This window comes from Rhinoraja longicauda, chromosome 2 (assembly GCF_053455715.1).
Source record: "Rhinoraja longicauda isolate Sanriku21f chromosome 2, sRhiLon1.1, whole genome shotgun sequence".
NCBI classification, from domain to species: domain Eukaryota; kingdom Metazoa; phylum Chordata; class Chondrichthyes; order Rajiformes; family Arhynchobatidae; genus Rhinoraja; species Rhinoraja longicauda.
Window position 1 is genome coordinate 79,685,876 of NC_135954.1, and position 24,626 is coordinate 79,710,501.

The window sequence follows — 24,626 nt, forward strand, 5'->3', positions numbered from 1 at the left end:
AGGGGTGATCTTATAGAGATGTATAGCATCATGAGAGGAATAGATAAAAGGCTTTCACACAGAGTAGAGGACATAGGTTTACGGTAAGAGGAGATGATTCGATAGGAACCTCACTCACAGAAAAAGAGTGAGGAACTTTTTCTACAGAGGATGGTAGGTATATGGAATGCCATGGGCAGCAGTGACGCAGTGGTAGCGTTGCTGCCTTACAGCGCCAGAGCCCCAGGTTTGATCCTGACTATGGGTGCTATCTGTACGGAGATTGTACGTTCTCCCCATGGCCGCGTGGGATTTTCATATTTTTTCATATTTCAGATACAGCACGGAAACAGGCCTTTTCAGCCCACCAAGTCCGCGCCGCCCAGCGATCCCCGCACACTAACACTATTAACACTATCCTACACACATTAGGGACAATTTTTTTACATTTACCCAGTCAATTAACCTACATACCTGTACGTCTTTGGAGTGTGGGAGGAAACCGAAGATCTCGGAGAAAACCCACGCAGGTCACAGGGAGAACGTACAAACTCCTTACAGTACAGCACCCGTAGTCAGGATCGAACCCGAGTCTCCGGCACTGCATTCGCTGTAAAGCAGCAACTCTACCGCTGTGCTACCGTGCCGCCCCAGGATCTCCTGTTTCTTCCCACACTCCAAAGACGTACAGGTTTATAGGTTAATTGATTTTGGTAAAATTGTCCTTTGTCCCTAGTGTGTAGGATTGTTTAAGTGTGCGGGGATTGCTGGTCTGCGAGGACTGAGTGGGCCAAAGGACCTGTTTCTGCACTGAATCTCTAAACAAAACTCAGCCAGAGGAGGTTGTTGAGGTAGGTACAATATCAACATTTAATTGGACACTCTGGCAGGTACATGGATAGGTTAGGTTTAGAAGGATATGGACCAAATGTTAGGCGAGTGGTAGCTTGGATAGGGCATCTTTGTCAGCATGGATGAGTGGGGCTGGAGCCCATTTCCGTGCTGTATGTCAATGAATATTTTCAGATCACATTTAGATTTGTTCTACATCTAATCAAAAACAAATATGCAAATGGCCCACCTCATAACTGTACTAGCTGTCCTTGATTAATTCATTTTCAAATGCTTACAATTCCTTACAAACAAAGGATTTATGTTGTTAAGTCGCAGCAAACTAAATTTTGGGAGCAAAGTTCAAGTCAATGACGCCACCCAGTTCCTTTCCATTTTACATACATTTCCTTTGCTCACTGGTGGCAAATAAAAGTGCAGCATTGTTCTGTTGAATATAATTTATAAGATAAAGATGTTCGCTCAAAATTTTCCCCAAAGATCTCCTTGCAAGAAGTTACAAACTGGCTGCAGATTAACTGCGATTATATATTTTTCTTAAAGTCTTCCAGAAGTTTTCCATTCAATATATTTTAAAATAAGTTGGATTAACAAGCAGAAATCAGAATCTTTAAAATGAACACTGTTGCAGAAAAATACGAGTCCTACTTTAAGAATAATTACATTATTTCATTGAACACTATTTGTAGCAGTTTTGAATTGGTGCTGCCAAATGAGGTCATTGTTATTCTGTTTACCACAAGAGATGAAGTACAAAAGGTACCATGCAACACAATTGACAATTCATCCCAAGACTGAGCTCAGATAACAATGTCGTGCATAGTTCTGTATCTTGCCAAGATTTGTCATGCATAATTACTCTGGCCTTAGTTTTCGGCATGTATCATAAAATGTCTATTAAACAGTTTATTAATGTAAAATTTTGATATTGATATTTTGTTAGGTGCCGAAAAAAACAAAAAATCACCAACCTGAACGACTACCGTCTGGTTGCCCGAACACCAATAATCATGAACCTCTCACACATCAAATCCAGCATCCCTGCCTCACTGGACTCTCATCAATTCACATACAGGGCAAACAGATCCACAGAGGACGCCATCTCTCTGGCTCTTCACACTGCCCTGACTCACCTGGAGGGACAGGGCACGTATGCAAGGATGCTATTCATAGACTATAGCTCTGCCTTCAACACGGTCATCCCCACCAAGCTCACCACCAAACTCCACCAGCTAGGCCTCAGCTCGTCGTTAAGCGACTGGATCCTGAATTTCCTGATGGAGCGACCGCAGGCAGTGAGACTGGGCCCGCACCTGTCCTCCACTATCACCCTGAGTACCGGCACACCACAGGCTGTGTATTGAGCCCCATGCTCTACTCCCTCTTCGCACACGACTGTGTTCCTGCATTCGCCACCAACACTATTGTCAAGTTTGCAGACGACTAAACGGTGATCGGGCTGATCACCAACGGTGATGAAACACACTACAGAGCGGAGGTGCAGAACCTGGCGGACTGGTGCTCAGATAACAACCTGTCCCTAAACACCTCTAAGACCAAAGAGCTGATCATCAACTTCAGAAGGTCACATAATGGGGAATACGCTCCGATCTTTATCAACGGGGACAGTGTGGAGAGAATGTCCAGCTTCAGGTTTCTGAGCACACACATTTCAGAGGACCGCACATGGTCCACTAACACCGCTGCGTTGGTCAAGAAGGCACAGAAACGACTGTTTTTCCCCGAGAACACTGAAAAAGACTGGTCTGCCCCAACAGCTACTGACGACCTTCTACCGCTGCACTACATAGAGCATCCTAACGTATGGCATCTCTGTGTGGTATCTCAGCTGCACGGAGGCGGAGAGGAAAGCTCTTCAGCGGGTAGTCTACATAGCTCAGAAGATTATCAGGACACAGCTACCAGCCTTGGAAGGCATCTGCAATACACGATGCCTCAGGAAAGCCACCAGCATTCATAAAGACTCCTCACACACCTGCAATAGTCTGTTCGAACTTCTACCATTCGGCAGACGTTACAAGGCCTTCTACGCCCGCACCTCCAGACTTAGGAACAGCATCCCCAGGGCCATAACTGCTCTGAACCGGTCCTGCTGAGTACCCCCTCCCCCCCATGAACTGTCTCCTTCGGATGGTCACATTGCACATCGACCCCGCACAGACCTATTTGCACTTTATACTGTTTTAAATGTTTCTAATTTTGTTTCTCTGGGTTGTCTAAATTTCTGTTGATTAGCTAATTCATTTATTGCATCGAATGGAAGTCGCGTTCCCAATCTCGTTGTACCCCTGTACAATGACAATAAAGATATATTGTATTGTATATAGTATCATCTGAATTAATCTTAATATACTGCATGAAAAATGTTCTATTTTAGTCACTATTTCGCAAAAAAATATATGAATTAGTTGAAATGTTCTCTGCAAGAAGATAGCAGGAGGGAGTTATAGGGAAAAAAGGTAAATGAGGCATTTTCCTGTAGGTTTATGACTTAAGATAGTATTGGCAGAGCTTTGCATAAAATTGGTTGCCTTAGCTACCATCACAAAACCTGACCCGCTTACTCCAACATTTTGTGTCCAATTTGTAGTCAATTCAATAAGCAAATTACCACAGCACATTTTGTATAAGTAGAAGGTGCAGCCTCTGCAAACCGGTGGAGGAGGGAATAAATATTTGATGGGGTGCCAATAGGGTTGATTGCTTTGTCCTGGTTGGATTGTTGGCAGCCCTTTAGGTTGTTGGAGTTGCACTCATCTAGACAAGCAAAAGTATTCCATCACACTCCTGATTTTGTGCCATATAGATATTGGAAAGGCCATGGTGCTATTCACCACAGGATACCCAGTCTCCAATCTGTTCACTTATATGGATAGACCAGTTGAATTCTTGCTCAGCAGTGACCCACAGGATGTTGATGGTGGGTGTAATATATTCATGCATATTCATGTGCCATGTTAATGAGTGGGTGTTCCTTTAGCCGAGAATGCTGGGTAAATAAAGGCTGGTGCGATTCAGGTAACGAACGTGTGAGTGTACTTTATCTTTATGCCGTGCTGAACATAACAAAATTGGCGACGAGGACGGGATTGTGGAGGAGACAGTTTGTTTTGCATAGCTAGCATAGCTTTTGTACTGCTAAGTTTTAGGTGCTTTGCTACACCAGAACAGGCAGGAAATCTGAGCTTGTGCAGAAAACTTTCCTCGTTCCTTTGTTTAAAAAAAAGAGAGGGACAAAATGGCCGCGTCCACTGGCTACATCGGAAGCCTGGGCATCTTTGACAAAAGTAGAGAGCCGTTCAGCTCCTATATGGAAAGAGCAAACATGTTCTTCATGGCAAACAACATCACGGAGACCAGTGGTGAAGGAGAGGTAGTGGCTGCAACAAATAAGGCCGTTCGTGAACGCATGAAAGCGATTCTGCTCACGGAGATCGGACCTGAAGTGTACGGCACACTCGTGAATATCCTTGCGCCCATAAAGGCAAAAGATGTGCCTTTCAGTGACATTATAAAGAAGTTGGAGGAGCACTTCAACCCGGAGCCTCTGGAAATTGCAGAAAGCTACAAATTCGGCCCGAGAAACCAGAAGCAAAACGAGACAATCAGTGAGTACATTGTTGCCTTGAAAAACTTAACGTTGCACTGTAACTTTGGAACCTTTCTTGAACGCGCACTACGCGACAGATTTGATTGTGGTCTAGTGGACGAACGAATTCAGTCCAGACTCATGAGCACTCCTGATCTTACATTTGAGATAGCATGCAAGATTGCTACTACAATGGAGATGGCATCAAAGAATGCTCGCGAGTTTCGCACACACAAAGCAGCGCCTATGGCCAATCCAAAAGGGGTCAAACTGAAACCGAAATATGGCGGGGAGCCGAGTGCAGCCAGTTGTTATCGTTGCAATGGTAATCACCCATCCCAATCCTGTCAGTTCAAAACAGCTAAGTGCTATAACTGCCAGAAGAAAGGCCATATCGCCTCAGCATGTCGGGCCAAGCTTAAAGTGGGAAACACACGACAACACCAGAAAAGAGTTCACAACTTAGAGATGAACCCGGATGACAATGAACTTGGGTTGTACATCATTCATGCAACTGATGTCAATAAGCCTACAACCAGCCAAGACAAGGACTTTCGAATTAAACTTTTGGTTAATGAACAGTTAATTGATATGTGCATTGACACGGCAGCAGACTGTTCGGTCATGAGCAAAGACCTGTATGAAACAAAGTTCTCACAGACACCATTGTCCGAGAGTAAGGTCAAGCTGAGAACCTACTCCGGCGAAGCCTTGGAGACATGCGGACAAATGAATTGTAAAGTTCAGTGTAATGGCCAGTCAGTAACATTGCCCATCATAGTGGCCAGCTACAGAAATAAACCAACCCTCCTTGGAAAGGATTGGCTGAGTAAAATAAAATTAGACTGGAAGAACATTTTCAGCATTGATGTGTCCAAATCACATCTTGAAAATGTCGTAAGCAAACATGCTGAAATATTTGCTGATAGTTACACGGGAATAACTATGGAGTGTGGGAGGAAAATGGAGCACCCGGAGGAAACCCACGCAGTCACAGGGAGAACGTACGAACTCCAAAGACAGCACCCAGAGTCAGGATGGAACTCGGGTCTCTGGTGCTGTTCGGCAGTAATTCTACCACTGTGCCAGGCAGATAATTAGAATATTTCTTGATCAAGATCATCTGCCATGCCGGAATATTGTTTGGGTCTAGCTGTATGTAGGCAAGGACAGGTACATTCACCAAACTGGGCCAAATGGAATTTAAAATTGCGCTATTATTAAACATTCCCACAACTAATGTAAGATTGAAGGAAGGGCATTGATGAAGCAGCTGAAGATGGATGTGAATGTACCAACAATGGATGCATGGATGTGAGGCTCTTTCTGGGATGAGGCAATTCATCCATGAGGAAAAGGATTTGCTGGCTGGGTTTGTATTCTTTGAAACAGAGAAAGCAGATGGAGGAATTTTTATCTTGAGGTTACATAGAACAGTACAGCACAGGAACACGTCCTTTTGCCCGCGATGCCTGTGCCAACCATCAAAGACTCCCATCTGCCTTGCATTTGGCCCATCCCCTCCCAGTTCATGTGTCTATCTAAACTGCTCTTAAATGTTGCTATCGTATCTGCTCCATCACTTCACCATGGCATCACATTCCAGGGACCTACCAATGAAAAAAACCTGGCATGTAAATTTCCACCTCTCTCCTTAAAGTTATACCCTTTAATATTGACATTTACTCTGTCTACCCTCTCAATTTCAAAGAGAGGTCTAGCAGGTCTCCTCTCCGGCCTCCGACACTCCAGAGAAAATATTCCTAGTTTGCCCAACCTCTCCTTATATTCTCAGGTCAACATCCTGGTGAACCTCTTCTGCACCCTCTCCAAAGCCTCCACATGCTTCCAGTAACGAAATGACGAAACCACACAGTACCCCAAACGTGGCCTAACCAAAATACAACCCAATCAACGAAGGCAAGCATGTCTTCTTAACCACCCTATCTGCTGCGTTGCCGCTTTCAGGGAGATATTCTTTGATGCAAGAGAAAAGACTGAAGGATGTCACAAAGTTAAGACTGAACATCAAGTGAAACGGACATAATTTTTGCTATATTTTAGATTTTGTTGTACGTTCAATCGCGACCACAAAAACAACACATTACAAGGTCAAGTGGAAAAGTGAACAAAGGAATTGACGATGGATTCCTTTTAAAAAAAAAGAATTTGACAGAAATTGTGTAGGGTGCATATATATATATATATATATATATATATATATATATATAGATATAATAAGCAGGAAAACAATCACATTCAGTTCCAGATGATAACTATCTGACAAGAACTGGATACTGGGGCAACAGGCCTAGCAGGAAACTGCACTAAGTGACCTCAAGCTGTGCCAAGCCAAAGAGCTCAACCATACAGATATTTACAACAAAATGTTGGCTCTCCATACTCCACTGCATACAAATGTTTGCAGACTGAGGTAATGTGAAGACTTCCTCAGCTAGCCTTGCTAAATTATTATGTTGATTACAGGTGGTCAACTTTTGTTTCTAACTGGTAAAATAATGTGAAAATGACTTGTAGTAGCATAGATTAAATTGTTCTTGAAACATTAGTAACATGGTTCACAAACAGAAAATACTGCGAAACTAAGCAAGACAAGAAGTATTATGGAGAGATTGACGTTTCATCAGGCCTGTTAGAGAGTTTCCTGCTTTGCATTTCCATGCTCCAGTCGGTGATGTACTACATGATGTACTGGCAAAATGTTGCAGGAGCAGCATTTCCGTACGATGGAACAAGTGTGAAAGAACATAACATGTGATGTGACTAGTTATACAAATAGAAACATATACCATACCATATACAAGAAAATTATGTTTCAATTGTTAGCATGGAGGCTCAGCACACATCCTTATTAATGCCCATTTCAAAACCATTAACTGATAATATCAGTCCTCTTTGAAAGCACTTGCCTCTTCCTGCTTTTTGGCAAATAAAAAACACCTGTCATATTCATTAACTGTTTCATGGAAAATTGAAAGAAAGAAAATAGATTGCCATTTACTAAATCTGTAATACCCTTTAACAGATTGATATCAAGAAGTGATGCTATCATCTATATTCTTTGTACTTGCTATAGCCCTCGACAATAAAAGCTATCACAAATCAGAAGTTAATTGGTTGAAACAGCCTGGTGTTTAATGGAAAATGGATTTAAATAATCCATGATGAAGTAAACACAAATAAAACACAGGACAAAGTAAGATTATTCATAGAAGGAAACCTATTAGGTAAATAGAGCAGGTGGGACTACAAACTGAAATGAAAACAGCTTCTACCAATGAAGATTAAAGGTCTAAACTGCAAGTAATGAAACTCTCTACCTCATCCACAAACACTTATTACTTACTCCTCACCAGCACAGAGAACTGTGCTTCATTGATAACCACTGCCTCTACTGCACAACAATGGAATCCACATGGATTTGAGGAATATCTCTTCAGCCATTTGGCGTTGATCTGGTAAAGTTGGTTGTGGAAGACCATGACATTTCTTTATGTCAGGCAGCAGGAAGACTCTTCTGTAGTTACTAGATCTTGAAGAAAGTCAACCACAGCATCTCCGGGAACATTCGACATATCCCTTTCTTTCCAGATACAAACGGTGGGATTGCAAATTTGTAACAAAAGCTTTTCACCACCGAGATTTAGGAATTCATTACAGATATTGTCTGCTCACAAGCCTCCATTATTTTCTAAGTTTGGATACGACTTTCTTGACTTCCTGTCAGAATGAAATGGCAGGCGAAGTGCTGTTGGATGGTCAAGAGCTTTGATGTTAAAGAACAGTGTCTGTTTGAGGGGGTTTTCAAATCTTCCTTCCAGAGAGCATTGGCTGCCTCTCCCCATGGTGGGTTTGCCAATTTTTAGCTCCCATGCTGCTCATGGTCAGCAGCATTCTCTCTCCATTCACAAAGTTTAGTTTTCTGCATGACGCCAAGGAAAATTCAGGGTGCAGCACCAATGATTCTCTATGATCCTACTAAAACCTTTGACTAATTGTCAAATTTGGCTACCCACAATTATTCACCTTGTGCTTGCTCCATCACAGCTTGCAAGCCCTGTTTCTAGCCAATCCCAGTGAAGACAAACAAGACAAAGCCCCAATAATGCCCCAACATTTGTGTATTATTCTCACTGCACCATTGTGCTTCATCACCAACAAACGTCCAGTGGTAGTGGAACTAGTGGGAAATTATTTGAGCTGCAGCCAGTAAACTCCAAAAAAAAGTTACCTGAACATAATAATAATAATAATAATAATAATAATAATATTCATTTATTGTCATTGCAACGAGTACAACGAAATTAAAAAATAGCCAATCCTGACGGTGCGTACAAACATATATGCAATAAATGCAAAAACAAATAAATACATAAATACAATTAAATACAATTATATGACCGATTTTTTAACGGTGTTGCCTAGTGCAAGGTAGTGTTCAGTTCTCGTATGGCCCTGGGGTAAAAACTGTTCTTAAGTCTGTTTGTTCGGGATTTGATCGACCTGAAACGTCGACCAGAGGGCAGATGAACAAACAGACGGTGGCCGGGGTGGGATGGATCTTTTATTATTTTGCCTGCTCTACTGAGGCAGCGTAGGCTGAACAGGTGCTCCAGGGAGGGCAGTGAGCAGCCGATGATTTTCTGGGCCGTCGTGATGACCCTCTGAAGGGCCTTCCTGTCCTTTTCTGAGCAGCTGGCATACCATGTTGTTATACAGTATGCCAGCACACTCTCGATGGAGCAGCGATAGAAGGACAACATGAGCTTCTCCTGCAGGTTGGTTTTCCTGAGGATCCTCAGGAAGTGGAGTCTCTGCTGTGCCTTCTTTACTGTGGTGATGGTGTTGGTAGACCAGGTGAGATCCTCTGTGATGTGCGTACCCAGGAACCTGAAAGCTGGTACCCTTTCCACACAGACCCCATTGATGTAGAGTGGGTCGTAATCTCCACTGGTTTTTCTAAAGTCAATTATAAGTTCCTTTGTTTTGGAGGAGTTCAGGACCAGATTAGTGCAAACTGGGAGGACAAACTCCAGTACATTGCAGACTCTTTAACCAAAACAGGAGGAAGCTGCTGACACGCAACATCCGCAAGACAGTTCCTGTCACATCCAGCCTCTGCTGCACAATGCTGCCCTCCAACAATAAAGGTCACTGCAAGACACCTAAAACATGGACTACTTCCCATGTTATAGAAACCACCACACTAGAGATGGAAAACATCAATGAAATGCACCATAACCTTCAATTCAGAAGCACACACTTTAGTCATTTGAGAAAAGTGGACAATAGACAATAGACGCAGGAGTAGGCCATTCGGCCCTTCGAGCCAGTACCACCATTCAATGTGATCATGGCTGCTCATTCTCAATCAGTACCCCATTCCTGCCTTCTCCCCATACCGCCCGACTCCACTATCCTCAGGAGCTCTATCTAGCTCTCTCTTGAATGCATTCAGAGGATTGACCTCCACTGCCTTCCGAGGCAGAGAATTCCACAGATTTACAACTCTCTGACTGAAAAAGGTTTTTCCTCACCTCCGTTCTAAATGGCCTACCCCTTATTCTTAAACTGTGGCCCCTGGTTCTGGACTCCCCCAACATTGGGAACATGTTTCCTGCCTCTATCGTGCCCAACCCCTTAATAATCTTATATGTTTCAATAAGATCCCCTCTCATCCATCTAAATTCCAGTGTGTGCAAGCCTAGTCGCTCCAGTCTTTCAACATATGACAGTCCCGCCATTCCGGGAATTAACCTCGTAAACCTACGCTGCACGCCCTCAATAGCAAGAATATCCTTCCTCAAATTTGGAGACCAAAACTGCACACAGTGCTCCAGATGCGGTCTCACTAGGGCCCTGTACAACTGCAGAAGGACCTCTTTGCTCCTATACTCAACTCCTCTTGTTATGTAGGCCAACATTCCATTGGCTTTCTTCACTGCCTGCTGTACCTGCATGCTTCCTTTCAGTGACTGATGCACTAGGACACCCAGATCTCGTTGTACGTCCCCTTTTCCTAACTTGACACCATTCAGATAATAATCTGCCTTCCTATTCTTACCACCAAAGTGGATAACCTCACACTTATCCACATTTAACTGCATCTGCCATGCATCTTCCCACTCACACAACCTGTCCAAGTCACCCTGCAACCTCAAAGCATCTTCCTCACAGTTCACACTGCCACCCAGCTTTGTATCATCTGGCCAGCTCCTGCCTCATGCCCCTGTAATCCCCTTTGCTATACTGTAATACTGACACTTCCGATTTTCCCTTCTCCCTCTCAATTTGTAGAGTAAAACATCATATTATGATCACTGCCTCCTAATGGCTCTTCTACCTCGAGTCCCCTTATCAGATCAGGTTCATTTAGGCACAACACTAAATCCAGAATTGCCTTCTCCCTGGTCGGCTCCAGTACAAGCTGTTCTAAGAATCCATCTCGGAGGCACTCCACAAACTCTCTTTCCTGGGGTCCATTACCAACTTGATTTTCCCACTCTACCTGCATGTTGAAATCTCCCATAACCACCGTAGCATTACATTTGCGACATGCCAATTTTAGCTCTTGATTCAACTTGCACCCTATGTCGAGGCTACTGTTTGGGGGTCTGTAGATAACTCCCATTAGGGTCTTTTTACCCTTACAATTCCTCATTTCTATCCATACTGATTCTACATCTCCTGATTCTATGTCACCCCTTGCAAGGGAGTGAATATCATTCCTTACCAACAGAGTGACCCCACCCCCTCTGCTCACCTGTCTGTCTTTTCTATACGTTGTGTACCCCTGAATATTCAGTTCCCAGCCCTGGTCCTTTGTAGCCATGTCTGTAATTCCCACAACATCATACTTGCCAATGTCTAACTGAGCCTCAAGCTCATCCACTTTATTTTTTATACTTCGCACATTTAAATACAACACTTTAACTTCGGTATTCACCTCCCCTCTCACACCGGTCACAATTGGCCCTGACCTTACTCTCCTATCCCATCTAGAACTTCCCTTCCCATTTATTCAATAGTCCTTTGCAATTTCTCCTGTATTCGCTTCCTCTTTAACTCCATCTTCATATTCCCAATTTGTCAACCCCTCCCCCCCCACTACTGAGTTTAAACCCACACGTGTAGAATTAGCAAACCTGCCTGCCAAAATGTTGGTCCCCCTGCTGTTAAGGTGTAACCCGTCCCTTTTGTACAGGTCACCCCTACCCCAGAAGAGATCCCAGTGGTCTAGAAATCTAAATCCCTGCTCCCTGCACCAGCCCCTCAGCCATGCATCCATATCCCCGATCTCTCTGTTCCTGCCCTCACCAGCACGAGGTACAGGTAGTCCAGAGATAACCACCCTCGATGTCCTACTTCTCAGTCTTCTTCCTAACTCTCTAAACTCACGTTGCAGTATCTCCTTCCTCTTCCTGCCGACGTCGTTCGTGCCCACGTGCACAACTACTTTCGGTTGATTGCCTTTCCTCGCTAGGATGTTCTGAAGCTGGTCCGTGATGTCTTGAACCCTCGCACCAGGGAGGCAACAGACTATCCTCAAGTCCCGCCTGCCGCCACAGAATCTACTGTCCGTACCTCGGACAATGGAGTCACCCACTACTATGGCTCTTCCTGACTTCGATCTCCCCGGTCGAGTCTCCTTGCCTGGATTAGAGCTGCCAACCTGTCCGTTGCTCAGACTGGAAGCGTCTTCTGCCCCGACAGCTCCCAAGAGGGTGTACCTGTTTGCAATAGGCACAGCCACCGGGGTCTCCTGTAGTCCACATTCACTCCCCTTTGAAACGGTCTCCCACCTTCACTCGACCTGGACCCTTGGCGTGACAGCCTCACAGTAGGTCCTGTCCAGGAAACTCACGCATTCCCGGATGGCCCTGAGGTCATCCAGCTACCTTTCCAACTCCACCACACATCCATTCAGGAGCTGCACCTGGACACAGTTCTTGCAGGTGTAGCTCCCAGAAGCTCCAGCGGTGTCCCTACCTTCCCACATCCTGCAGGAAACACACTGCACCAACTTATCTGCCATTACTTTAGTGTCAAAAAACAAATCAGGCTTAAAAACAAGTATGACCTCCTCACCTCAGCCTCCTCGACGAAGACTCGCAGCCAAAGACTTGCATTTTTCTCACAGAGCACTTCCCTCCACAGGGCCACACCCCTTGTGCAAGCCTTGTTTAAATCAGTCACTAAATTGACTAATTGGCCAATTTACCAAACTTCTAATTTAATTGATCAGCCAAACCACGTACTCACTCCTATCCGGCCTTCCTCTGACGAGTTTGGAGGTAAGCGCTTCACTGATTGCCTGCTAGCGTCCCTTTGGCGCTCTTTTTAAACGGACTTTTACCAGCAATTAACTTACTTTCTTTCAGCCAACGGTCGTCCTTGCTCCTGCTCTCCCAACCTTTACTGACTGGACATAGGAAGATTAGTACTTTGAACCTGGTCCAAACGCAGTCTATCAGGCAGCAGTGCTTCTGCATCTGAGACCTGGACAACCTATGCAGGTATCTCCAAACACTGGGAAAATAATACATGTCAACTCCAGAAATTAACTGGAAGGTTAACCAACAGCAGTGTCAGAGTCTCCTCTCTGTCACTTTTTTTGTTGATTGCATTCAGGTCTATATTTTTCATTTTATCTCCCGATCTCTTCTCATGCATAAATATCCTCCAAGCTCATAAAATACCTTTACTTCATTCTGGATATAAAGGAAGCTTTATGATTTTAATTGCAACTTTGTTCATATTAAATATCTGTTGCGTATCTGAAATTGGGCGATTGGTGTTGAGGTGCAGTGCAGTATCCCATGTTAAATTGGCAATTTCTTTAAGCAAAGGAATGATGTCAAACCCATTCTTATTCAATAAAAGTCTCTATAAAACATTTAATGTAGCTTTGCATTTTTCATCTACCATCTCCACCATGCCCAACTAAATCTGTCCCACAGCTAGGACACAACGCCTGTCATCAAAATAAAATAATACCCATGCAGACATGATGTATTCCAAAGCAAGACTGTTCTGAAAGATTGAGTCATGTAGAGCTAGTCCAAACTAGCTCAACAATTTCAGCGGTTCATTCTGGAATGTGATTTCTAAACAAAAATCCATTTATGAAAGCATTCTATGTCTTAATTATTTATGTGTATCAAACATTTCATTAATAATTATAGCCCACGACTATGTTTCAATGCTACATAGAGGTAGCAAACCCTAGGAAAGTGAGTGTTAGATTTAGTTCTTAGGGCTAAGGGAATCAAGGAATATGGGGAGAAAGCAGGAACTGATTTTGGACAATCAGCCATGATCATATTGAATGGCGGTGCTGGCTCGAAGGGCCAAATGGCCTACTCCTGCACCTATTTTCTATGTTTTTATGATTTTTTTCAATTATATGCCACCATGATGATTGATGCCAATTATTAGGTTCACCTAAAAAACAGCTCAATTTTGACAAAATGTTTTTTTTTAAACTACAGAATATTCACGTTGACATAGGTTTACATGTGGAACCATGACCAAACAACAATAAAGAAGGAAACCATTATTTGAAGTCCAAATCATGTAGATATGGATAAAAACAAGAGCATTTTAAATGTAGTTGATTACTGGAAGTGTGTTGAAAACTGCATAAATTTCAAGTCTGGGGAAAAGAGAACAATGCACTTTGATCACATTTGTAAAGAGAGCTTTTCATAATTTTGATGCTCAGAGAAATGTAAACATAACTGGAGAGTCAAGGAGAGCATCGATCAGAAAGATGACAAATAGTCACCAATCTTATACAAGAGTTTATAGAGCAGTATTTGGAGAGGAATAAAGGGAGAAAAAAAGGTGCAGTAATCGTTGTTGGGATAGATGATCAATATCTCAACCCATGGTGTCTTCTTCTAAAATAATGATCAAATAGGATCTTGGCAAAAAAGTGGGATAATCAAACGGATATTGGAAATTTAAAAATGACCATTATAATGAACAGAACTTATCAACAAAATGAACTTGAAAAGAGTAAATGGGAGGGAGTGGTGTGCATGGGGGAACTTAGAGAGGCAAGCCTTTGGACCTTAGTGAGCAAAGGCATTGTCTCCAAGATAGAGGCAAAGACATCCTGGAATTCTTGTTAAAGGTAAGAGCGAGGACAATAGAAAGAATGCCGTAATAGGACAGCGGTTCATAAAGAAAATGAGACTATAGTTATTGTTGCATACCAGTGTGATCCCAGAGCAAAGATTTTGGGAGAGTGAAGCTTGATATGATTAAGCCATATCTAACAATCAATAACCATGCCAAGTTACAATCCATTTTGTATCCTTTGGACCCAACAGGCTGAAGGTGATAAGTATCGTAGAGGCAAAGCAGTAGGCAAACAGCTGCAAAAACATAACTCATGTACAACCAAATGACGGGTGTTCCAGAATTTGTGGCTGCTACTGACTTTTGGAACAGTTTGTGTTTCAACATAATCCAATTGAAAATAAAATTAAAATGTGATTGAATGTTGAGAATTGCTAAGGATACATTTAAGTATTTTGAGGTAGATTTACCAATCATCAAGAGAAGTCGAAACACCTGAGAGTTTGGTGCTAGCCTTTTGCATTATAGTCAGCTTTTAATATTAATTCAAAAATCTTGCTGACAGAAACAGATTACTGAGAGGAGAGGCGTGGATCTAAAATAACTTTCTAGAATGCATTTATTCACAAAATGCTGGAGTAACTCAGCAGGTCAGGCAGCATCTCAGGAGAGAAGGAATGGGTGACATTTCGGGTCGAGACACTTCTTCAAACTGATTCTTCTAGAATGCATAATCTTTTGGTACAAAAGATAGGAATAGCGATCAACAAAGATTAACTCGATGAGGTAAAGCCACATGAAAAGAAGGAACATTTAGGGTATAGTGTACAGTTCTGGGTCACTCCATTACAGGAAGGATTTGGAGACTTTGGAGAGGATGTGGAGACTTTGGAGAAGAAGTTTACCAGGCTGCTGCTTGGATGAGAGGGTATTGGCTCTAATGGGAGGTTGGAGAGAATAGAATTGGTTTTTTTTGTCCTGGAGCATAGGAGGCTGAGGGAAGACTGAATAGAAGTTTATACTACGAGATGGGGTAGACAGTCAGAATCTTTTCCCCAGATGGAAATGTGAAATACTGGAGGACATGTTGTTAAGGCAAAAGGGGAGAAAGTTTAAAAGGAGATGTTCAGGGCAAGTATTTTTTGTTTTGCAGAGAGAATGGCAAGTGTCTGGAACATACAGTAAAGTACGATGGTGGAAGCGGATATGATAGTGGCATTCCAAAGGCTTTTAAGTAGGTACCTGAATTTGCAGGGAATGGAGGGATTTGAATCATCTGCAGGCAAAAGGGATTTGTTTAAATTAGTTTCATATTCAGCAGACATCATGGGCCTTTACCTATAATAAAAACAACATGGGTGTTTGATGGTCAGTATGGACTTAATGGGCATGAGCCTGTTATCAATGCTGCCTTTTCATGACTAATACTATTATCACAAGGACTTTTTTTAAAACTGAAGCTTTAAGGGATTCATATTGATTTAAATTAAAGTTGTATTTGCATAATATATGGTTTGTAACTACAAATGTTATGAAAATTGGTGGCGTGTTGATAATAAGGACATTTTGGTCGAAGAACAATATTTATCAGCAGGTATTTTGAGTACAGCAAATGGTAAATGGAATTTAATCCTGATAAGCATTAGGCAATGCATTTTGGGAGGTCTAATAAGCATTGGACAAAGACCATGATTGGTAGGATCCTGGGGATACTAAGGAACAGAAGGAACTTGTGGTCCAAGTGAACCCTAAAAGAGGCAGTAAAGGTAGATAACATGACAAAGATGGCATACAGGATGCAGGCTTTCATTACCCAGGGCATAAAAACAGGATTTTTAATTTCATCAAACTGGAATCTGGAACTCACTGCCCTAGTAGATGGTGGAGACAGGTATTCTCACATTTAAAAAGTGCGGGTAAATGAGATCCACATAGATGGATACATGGTCAGCATAGATAAGGTAGACTCTATGAATCATCATGCAAATCCTACTGAAACAGCACGGAAACAGGCTCTTCAGCCCAACTCATCCATACCAACTATGATGCCCCATTGAGGCTAGTCCCATTTGCCCGCATTTGGTTCATATTCCTCTCAACCTTTCCAAACCATGAACCTATCCAAATGTTTTTTAAATGTTATTATTGTAGCTGCTTCAACTACTTTGTTTGGCATCTTGTTTCATATTTCCTTGGTGTGTAAACATTGCCTCTCAATTCCTATTAAATCTTTTCCACTTACCTTAAACCTATACCACCTAATTTTTGTTTCCCTTGGTCTGGCCAAAAAATACTGCATTCTTCCTATCTATTCCCCATGATTTTATACACTTCTCTAAGATCACCCCTCAGCCTCTTGCACTGTATTGAATAAGAGTTCTAATTTGCCCAATCTCTCCCTATTGCTCAGTCCCTCGAGTCTGGCAACATCCCAGTAAACCTTCTCTGCACCTTTCCCAGTTTAAAAGCATCTTTCCTTCAGCAGAGGTGATAACATTCCAAGTGCAGCCTCACCAATGCCTTGTAAAACAGTAACACAATGTCCCAACTTTTCTACTCAATTTCATGACAGATTATGACCAGAGTGCCAAAAGGTACTTTTACCACCCTGATAAAATGTTCTCAAAACTCAAATCTGAAGATATAATAACTGTTTTGTATATTATTCATCAAGTAACATATGCCTCTCCCTAATGCTGAGCAATAATATAGCTGCTAAAACCTTCAGACTGACTACATTGCACTATGATCAATTCTCAACTTACTCCAATTATGATCAAAAAGTATATTCTTCAGCCTTAAATGACTCAACACCTCTTACATTATTCCTGTGGTTTGGAGTTCTATACATTTTTAAAGTGATTCATAAAAGATTTTTTTTTTTTTTTTTAAAGCACAATTGGAACATTACTTAAAGCACAATTGGAACATTGGCTTAAAGAAAAAGACAGTTCATATCATCCACTATAATATTTACCTAACCTGTTGCCAAACCAATATTGCACTGAAGTTCAAGACTTTTTTTAAACATTCCTATTAGGATAGTCCAAACTGCTCTGCAACCTCTACATTATTGTTTGAAATGTAGGAAACATACCTGGCATTTGCGTGCATCACCTTTCCAAAAAACGCAATGTGCAATTACATTTTTTTTAATGGCAATTTTGAGTGAGGGATAAATATTGGCAAAGCACGAGATAGCTCATCCAACGCCTAGGATCTATAGTATCCATTTCCATTTAAGATAGTGATAGGCAGGTGGGCCCTCAAGTTTAATCAATTATCCCAAAGAGAGATGGGCGAAATAGTGGCAGCAGTTCCAATATCCAACAGATGTCAAAAAACATCTATCAGGAATTTGGGCACTGAAAGCATGATTGGCTTTGTTGAATACCCCAGAGATCGACCACAAGGTGGGTGTTTAACCCATATGATCACCTTCAGGGTACACCAAAGAAATATTCTCCCTTATTGTGCAATTTTTCTTCTCTTCATTACAGAGGTGCACTGTTAGAAACATTTTGAAAGAGTATTGCATTTATATAATGTAATTATTTCAGTGAATGTAATGGTTCAAAAATTAAATGGAGGTTGAAAATAATTACTCTAGCTTTGCTTCAAGCTCCTGGCTTCCCCAATACAAGGTATCATGGACTGTGGCACATTCAAGGATCAGTGTGCTGAATAATCTAGAATACATGCCAACTCAGCAGTCACGGCATAAAATTCATTATGAATACAAACACACAAACACAGCATTTACAAGCCCTTTTTATTTTGAATAGTGGTTGTTTTCTTAAAGACAGTGGTCTATGTTCTTTTGGCTTCAAAATGTTTATCACCTACTCTATGTTCCACAACACCACTCCTTCCCCATCAAAATAAACATCTTTATTCAACCAGCAGCCTATACTACTAACCAGCTGGAAATAGAAACTAATCCCTCACATCATTCCATTAGCCAAAATTGTATTATTTATCTCATGCATATTTTTTCCACGGGTATTTTGGTTTCCTTCTGCAACTATTATTTACCAATAAACTATTATATAATAGCTTATAAATCAAACATTTGTGCTCATGTACCATTTAATAAATCTACACCCAACTAAACCATGCAGAGGTGTTACAACTTTAGAAGCAAGTAGCAATGGGTTTCTAATAAATAGTATTGTAATAATGCACATGTACTGTCAACAGTACTTTAAATGAGCCTCACTAAAATTTGTATCTTAATTTTCTTTAATAATGTGAGAATTTGTTATAGGTCCTGAAGAGTTCAGTTACACAAACTCTAATGCATTTCCAACCATTCAATATGCGAAGTATTCATATTGCATAACCATTTAGTTGAGGTCTTAAAATGTCTTCCCTAATACCATTACTTAACTAAAAGTTGCATTACCCCACAATGCTTTATTTCAGAATTACTCATTAAAATAAAAAGATACTGTGACTAGATTTTATAGTTATGGAGATGCAGTGTATTAAACCCAACAATAATGCACAACTCTTCAAGTGTGCTGTGTAAAGAAATCAAGTGCACATGACTTGCATCATGTGAGCATCACTTGACTTGCAGGAGAATAAAAACATCGCAAGGGTTTCTCTTCTGAGCTCAACCCTGTGACCTGTGCCACAAGTCACTGCTAAGATTCAGATATTCTTCATGATAAAGCCACCTACACATTTTCTTTGTCTTTGGGAATTAATTTATTTACATGTTCTGCATATTCAGCATTACAGATTTCAGAGTGATTACATTTATTTTCTATAATAAATAATAATAAATATACGGTTGAGAGGACAATCTCTCAACCTGTTCCCCCACTGAATATAATAATATTAATTTCACTCCAAATGTGTTGCAGACCAATATCTTTAACTTTAAAGAATTTCCTCTTTGAAATTAAAGTTATGTCCCACTTTTTCAACTTTGGCAAGTCCGATTTAAAGATCAACATGAACATTCTGGGTTCAGGTTATGTGATAACCTCCACATCTGAAATTTAGTTTTTTTTAAGTTTAGAAATACAGCGCGGAAACAGACCCTTCAGCCACCGACCAGTGATCCTGCACATTAACACTATCCTACTACTGGGGATAATTTACACATACACCAAGCCAATTAACCTACATACCTGTACGTCTTTGTGTGTTAGTAGTTTTATTGTCATACAAATACCACATCAAGATGTGCATTTCCTGTTGTGGCTTTCTTGACATTGTGTTAATCAACACATCTAAATTGGTCCGTATCTAATTTCTCATGGTCCAAGCAATTATCGGTATGTAAAGCTATAATTCTACTTTCTCGTGCATTCATCAATGTCAAACCTATTTTTGGTGTCCAACACATTTGAGTGTCAGTGTTATATTCTGCATTTCCATTTCCATTCTTCAATGGCCATTCACATATCAAGGGCAAAGAATTATCTCTAGATGGATGTACAATCTGCATACTTGTTCAGAACTGGTGTCTCTGATGTTCAAGAGAATCTGGACATAAGACCAAGATCTTTTCTAGATCTTCTACAATTAAGGAAGCTTAATATAAGAAAATAACTGCAGATGCTGGTACAAATCGAAGGTATTTATTCATAAAATGCTGGAGTAACTCAGCAGGTCAGGCAGCATCTCGGGAGAGAAGGAATGGGTGACGTTTCGGGTCGAGACCCTTCTTATCTTCAGTCTGAAGAAGGGTCTCGACCCGAAACGTCACCCATTCCTTCTCTCCCGAGATGCTGCCTGACCTGCTGAGTTTCTCCAGCATTTTGTGAATTAAGGAAGCTTAAAATGTGTTGATAAAGTCTGAAGGTCAACAGTATTTATTTTTATGTCATGCTTGCTTCTACCCATTTTATTCCACTTGATGCCCTAATTACTCAGTTTCTCAAATGCCCTGCCACAACAACATTGTCACTAATTTCAATGGTCTCATGTTTCAATGCCCAGTTTAATTCACTTATTGAATCAAATAAAAATACCATCAAATCCCTAATTTCCACCTGCCCTTGAAAGTTCACATCCTTTCCAAGAACATATAGGTTTCATAGATGACAAATTGTTCAACAGCAATTACTTTAACATGTTTTATTTATATTATTTGTGCTATTGGCAAATAACTGGTTTAATATCACCTGCCAGTTTGAATATTTAATCAATTTTTATTTTAAAATAATTATTTTGAGTTAGAGTAATCATCATTAAATGTTGGATTATTTTAAGAAAATACACATCTTGCAAAAAAGAAAACAAAATGCACGCATTAAAGAGCAATTTCCAAATATCCTGTGTGTCTTCAAAAACAATTCACTGAACTCCTACAGGAAATGCTCAATTTAATTGGCAGACATCCCCTTCCTGAGTAAAAGGAATTTAGGCTTTCCTAGATAAAAGTAAACACACAAACCTGTCTCCATGCACAATAAATCATACACATTTAGTTTCAATGCGTTTCAGCAATTTCATTGGTACCAAGAAATTAGAGGGGTTTTTTGATTGATCATTTTAGAATCCTAGAAGTTGAATCCAATTAACAAATGATCCAAATACACAAGCTTATTGCTGGAACTTTACGTTGTTATATCTGGAGGAATATTGAAAATAATCAAATGCAAAAACTACAGATGCTGGAAACCTGAAATAAAGTCAAGTTGCTGAAAATAGTCAGCACATGTGGTAAGAGAAACAGAGTTAACGTTTCAGGTCAATCAGCTTTCATCAGCTCCTGAAAGAATAACTACCCCATCCACTCTCTGAGGAAGCTGTATAACTTGTTGAGTCCTTCCAACACTGTATTTTTAACATATGAAAATAATCAAGTTGTGTATTAATAATATATGCTGAGATCATGTTGTGCACGGACTTCATTGACATTTTATTTTTAAATCGGTTTTGTGCACAAAACTGATTCGGTGAATCAGTTTCCAAACAGTAATTACTAAACCACAACCACTAATTTCGCATAATGTTGTGCCCAAAGTTTATGGCATTTATTTGAACTCTGCTCAATGTATTCAATTTTATGAACACGTGGTATTCCAATCAACGATGAGGAATTAAACGTCTTAATCCACAATGCGTTATCAAAAATCAGAGGTTAGAATTTCTCATTTACGTTAATTATTCATCGAATTGACCATTTTGGAAAAAACAACACGATTCTATTCTGTCGTCCTTCCAATATTCCAACAGCCAGTCAATTATTGAGTGCGAAATGAGTTAAGGTGCTTAAAACTGTTCACGCTTGATGCAAAATAAATAACATCGACTAAGTGTTCTCGAAAGATTAAACACGCCTTTCTGCTAGCGCTGAATCGTTTAAAGATGAACGCCCAACCCAGGAGCTTCCTGAACCTTCATGCAAATTCACCTCTACACTGCGTTGACAAAACTGCCCGTGCGCAGATTGGCAAAAAGAACATGACCGTGCGACATAGTTGAAAATTATTTTCACAGCAGAATGGCGTTATACGAAAGGACACTGACAGAGAAATAAAATATCTCGTACGTTAACAGGCAATGCGTGTGCAAGACCTTCCATCTGTGCGCATCAAATCAAGCAGCCTGCCACATAACAATTATTGAACACGAATGCAGTCGGGAAGATATCAATTTAAACATTATAATTGGCAAAATGAAATACGTGTCTGTGGCAGTCAGTGGCGACACAGTGTTCGCATTTCGAGGCACCTACTGGTATATATAGTATATAGTACATACATGTCTAACCGTTCCTCTCGTCTTGTCTCACGGACACGCACTGACTGTCGCTACTCACAATGTACAGCAGGTTGAGGACACACAGGGAGTTCTTCGAGCAGGTGAAGCCGCCGCAAACCATTGTCACAATGGGAGCGCGAGCTCCAGGGACTGGGCTGCTGGCGCTGCTGCTGTCCGCGAGCTCCAGGGACTGGACACTGCTACTGTCCGCGAGCTCCGGGGACTGGGCGCTGTTATCCGCGAGCTCCGGGGACCGGGTTGCTGGCTGCTGTCCGCGAGCTCCGGGGTCCTGCAAGTCACCGGCGCTTTATTGCTCCACCTGCCACCTTCCCTGTGACTCTGTAATATCTCGCGGAAGCCCTGGAGTGGCTGGTAAAGAGAAATAAGCCGCAAATCCACCGGCAGATCTTAACCCCGCCGTTCCCTCCGTCAAAAAGCAGGATCGCGGATTGGGTGAGAAGCGAAAGCAGGGAGCGCGGTGAGTGCGCAGGCGCTGCTGCCTGGACTCGGCTGACGTTGCTTTCACCTCGTATCCAACCTGCTGCTGGGAATGGGCGGCTCAATGCACACCATGCGTAAGCAATATCCTGCTGGAGATGTTGGAGACATGTATTAAAATATTCAGCGAGTGAGGCAGTCACAGTGGCAAATGTTGCAGATCGGCGTCATTTTTTGTCCCCTCACGATTTTCCAATCAAGAAAATGCCAGAGGCGCAACGACATATTTATTGTGTGGACGGCAGAGACGTTATATGAACCGAGTTTGTACCATCACATAATCATTGTGTGCCAGCAGAACGTGGAATGGTTTCATTCACGCCAAGACAATGTCACTACGTCCCTGCAACCTTGTGCAAAGTGGATAGCAGCACGGCCCTACAAAAGAATCTGAAAATTAAATAAATAAAAAACAGAAAATGATGGGAAACTCAGCAGGCCAGGCAGCGAGCGCCTGTGGATTTTCTGGTTTTATTGCAGATTTCTAGACATGCTTTAAAGTGTTCTATTAAATGACAATCACGTATTACTCCTTCGCAATATCAACCTAATATCAATATCAACGTAACGTTTCCCCGAGACAGTCTGGGCTGGGAATGAAGTGATGGATCTCGGCATCAGTAGCACAGAAAATCAGCTGTTCAGGCCGCTGGTTTTGTTTTGCATCTCTGAAGATCACCAACTTTGCCAAGTACAAAAACACAGAGTACAAAGAAAACTGTAGATGTTGGAAAGTGGAAATAAAAACAGAAATAACCTGGAAAAACTCAGAACGAAGAGTCGTAAACCCGAAATATTGTTTGGGGACAAAAGATTGCAGATGCTGGAATCTAGGTCAGGCAGAATTTATGGAGGGGATTGGACAGACGGCCTTTCAGGTAAAGACTTTTCCTCTCAACTGAAAGAGTGGAGGGAAGATAGACATTATAAAGTGGTGAGGGCCAAGAAGTGGCATCCTACATTTGGATTCAGATGAGGAATTGCTTAATTTCTTCCACATTTCTGTTAGCTGCAAATTGGTCCCACTTCGTTCCTGATCCCTCTCTGCTTTCTCCAGAGACCACTCTCTCCGTGGCCCCCTGGTTCACTTATCCCTCCCCACCCACCCAAATCTCTCCCCCCCCAATCTCTTCTCCCCCCCCCCCAAATCTCTTCCCCCCCCCAAATCTCTTCCCCCCCCCAATCTCTTCCCCCCCCCAAATCTCTTCCCCCCCAATCTCTTCCCCCCCAAATCTCTTCCCCCTCCAAATCTCTTTTCCCCTCCCCCAAATCTCTTTTCCCCTCCCCAAATCTCTTTTCCCCTCCCCCAAATCTCTTTTCCCCTCCCCAAATCTCTTTTCCCCTCCCCCAAATCTCTTTTCCCCTCCCCCAAATCTCTTTTCCCCTCCCCTCCCCTCCCCTATGCACTTTCCCCAGTAACTGAAGGGTTAGCAATATCTGTCGTTGCATCTCCACCCTCAGCACCATCTGGAAACCTAAACAGCCCTATCAGGCGAGGCAGAGATTCACATGTATCTGATCTAATCTCCCATTAGGTGGTCTCAATGCAGCTTTCTCTACATCAGCAAGGCCAAGCACAAGCTAGGCAACTGCTTTGCTGAATGCGCATTTCGGTTTATTATTGGCACATGTTCTGTACATGTACAGTGAAAAGTTTTGTTTTTTTATGCTATCCAAACAGATCAGATATTACCATACATAGATACAATTCTTTCAACCTCATGTATAATAGATAGAGCAAACAGTAGAATAGAGTACAGAATATAGTTCTCAGCCTTGTAGTGCATCATTTCCTTAGATGTCCTGAATGGGTTAGAGGTGAATCGAACAGTACCCTAGCTTCTGGAAGGAATTC

The 24,626-nt window shown here is 41.7% G+C and overlaps 1 protein-coding gene across 1 annotated transcript in view; it reads right to left on the minus strand.

Annotated features, from left to right (window-relative positions):
- tspan13a (tetraspanin 13a) overlaps positions 1–22,750 on the minus strand; it is a 46,108-nt gene extending 23,358 nt beyond the window's left edge. The window contains exon 1 of the mRNA XM_078421939.1: positions 22,332–22,750. Within this exon, the coding sequence (XP_078278065.1) occupies positions 22,332–22,394 (63 nt within the window). The 5' untranslated portion in view covers positions 22,395–22,750. The remainder of the gene's footprint in view (positions 1–22,331) is intronic.
- Between the last annotated feature and the right edge of the window lie 1,876 nt (positions 22,751–24,626).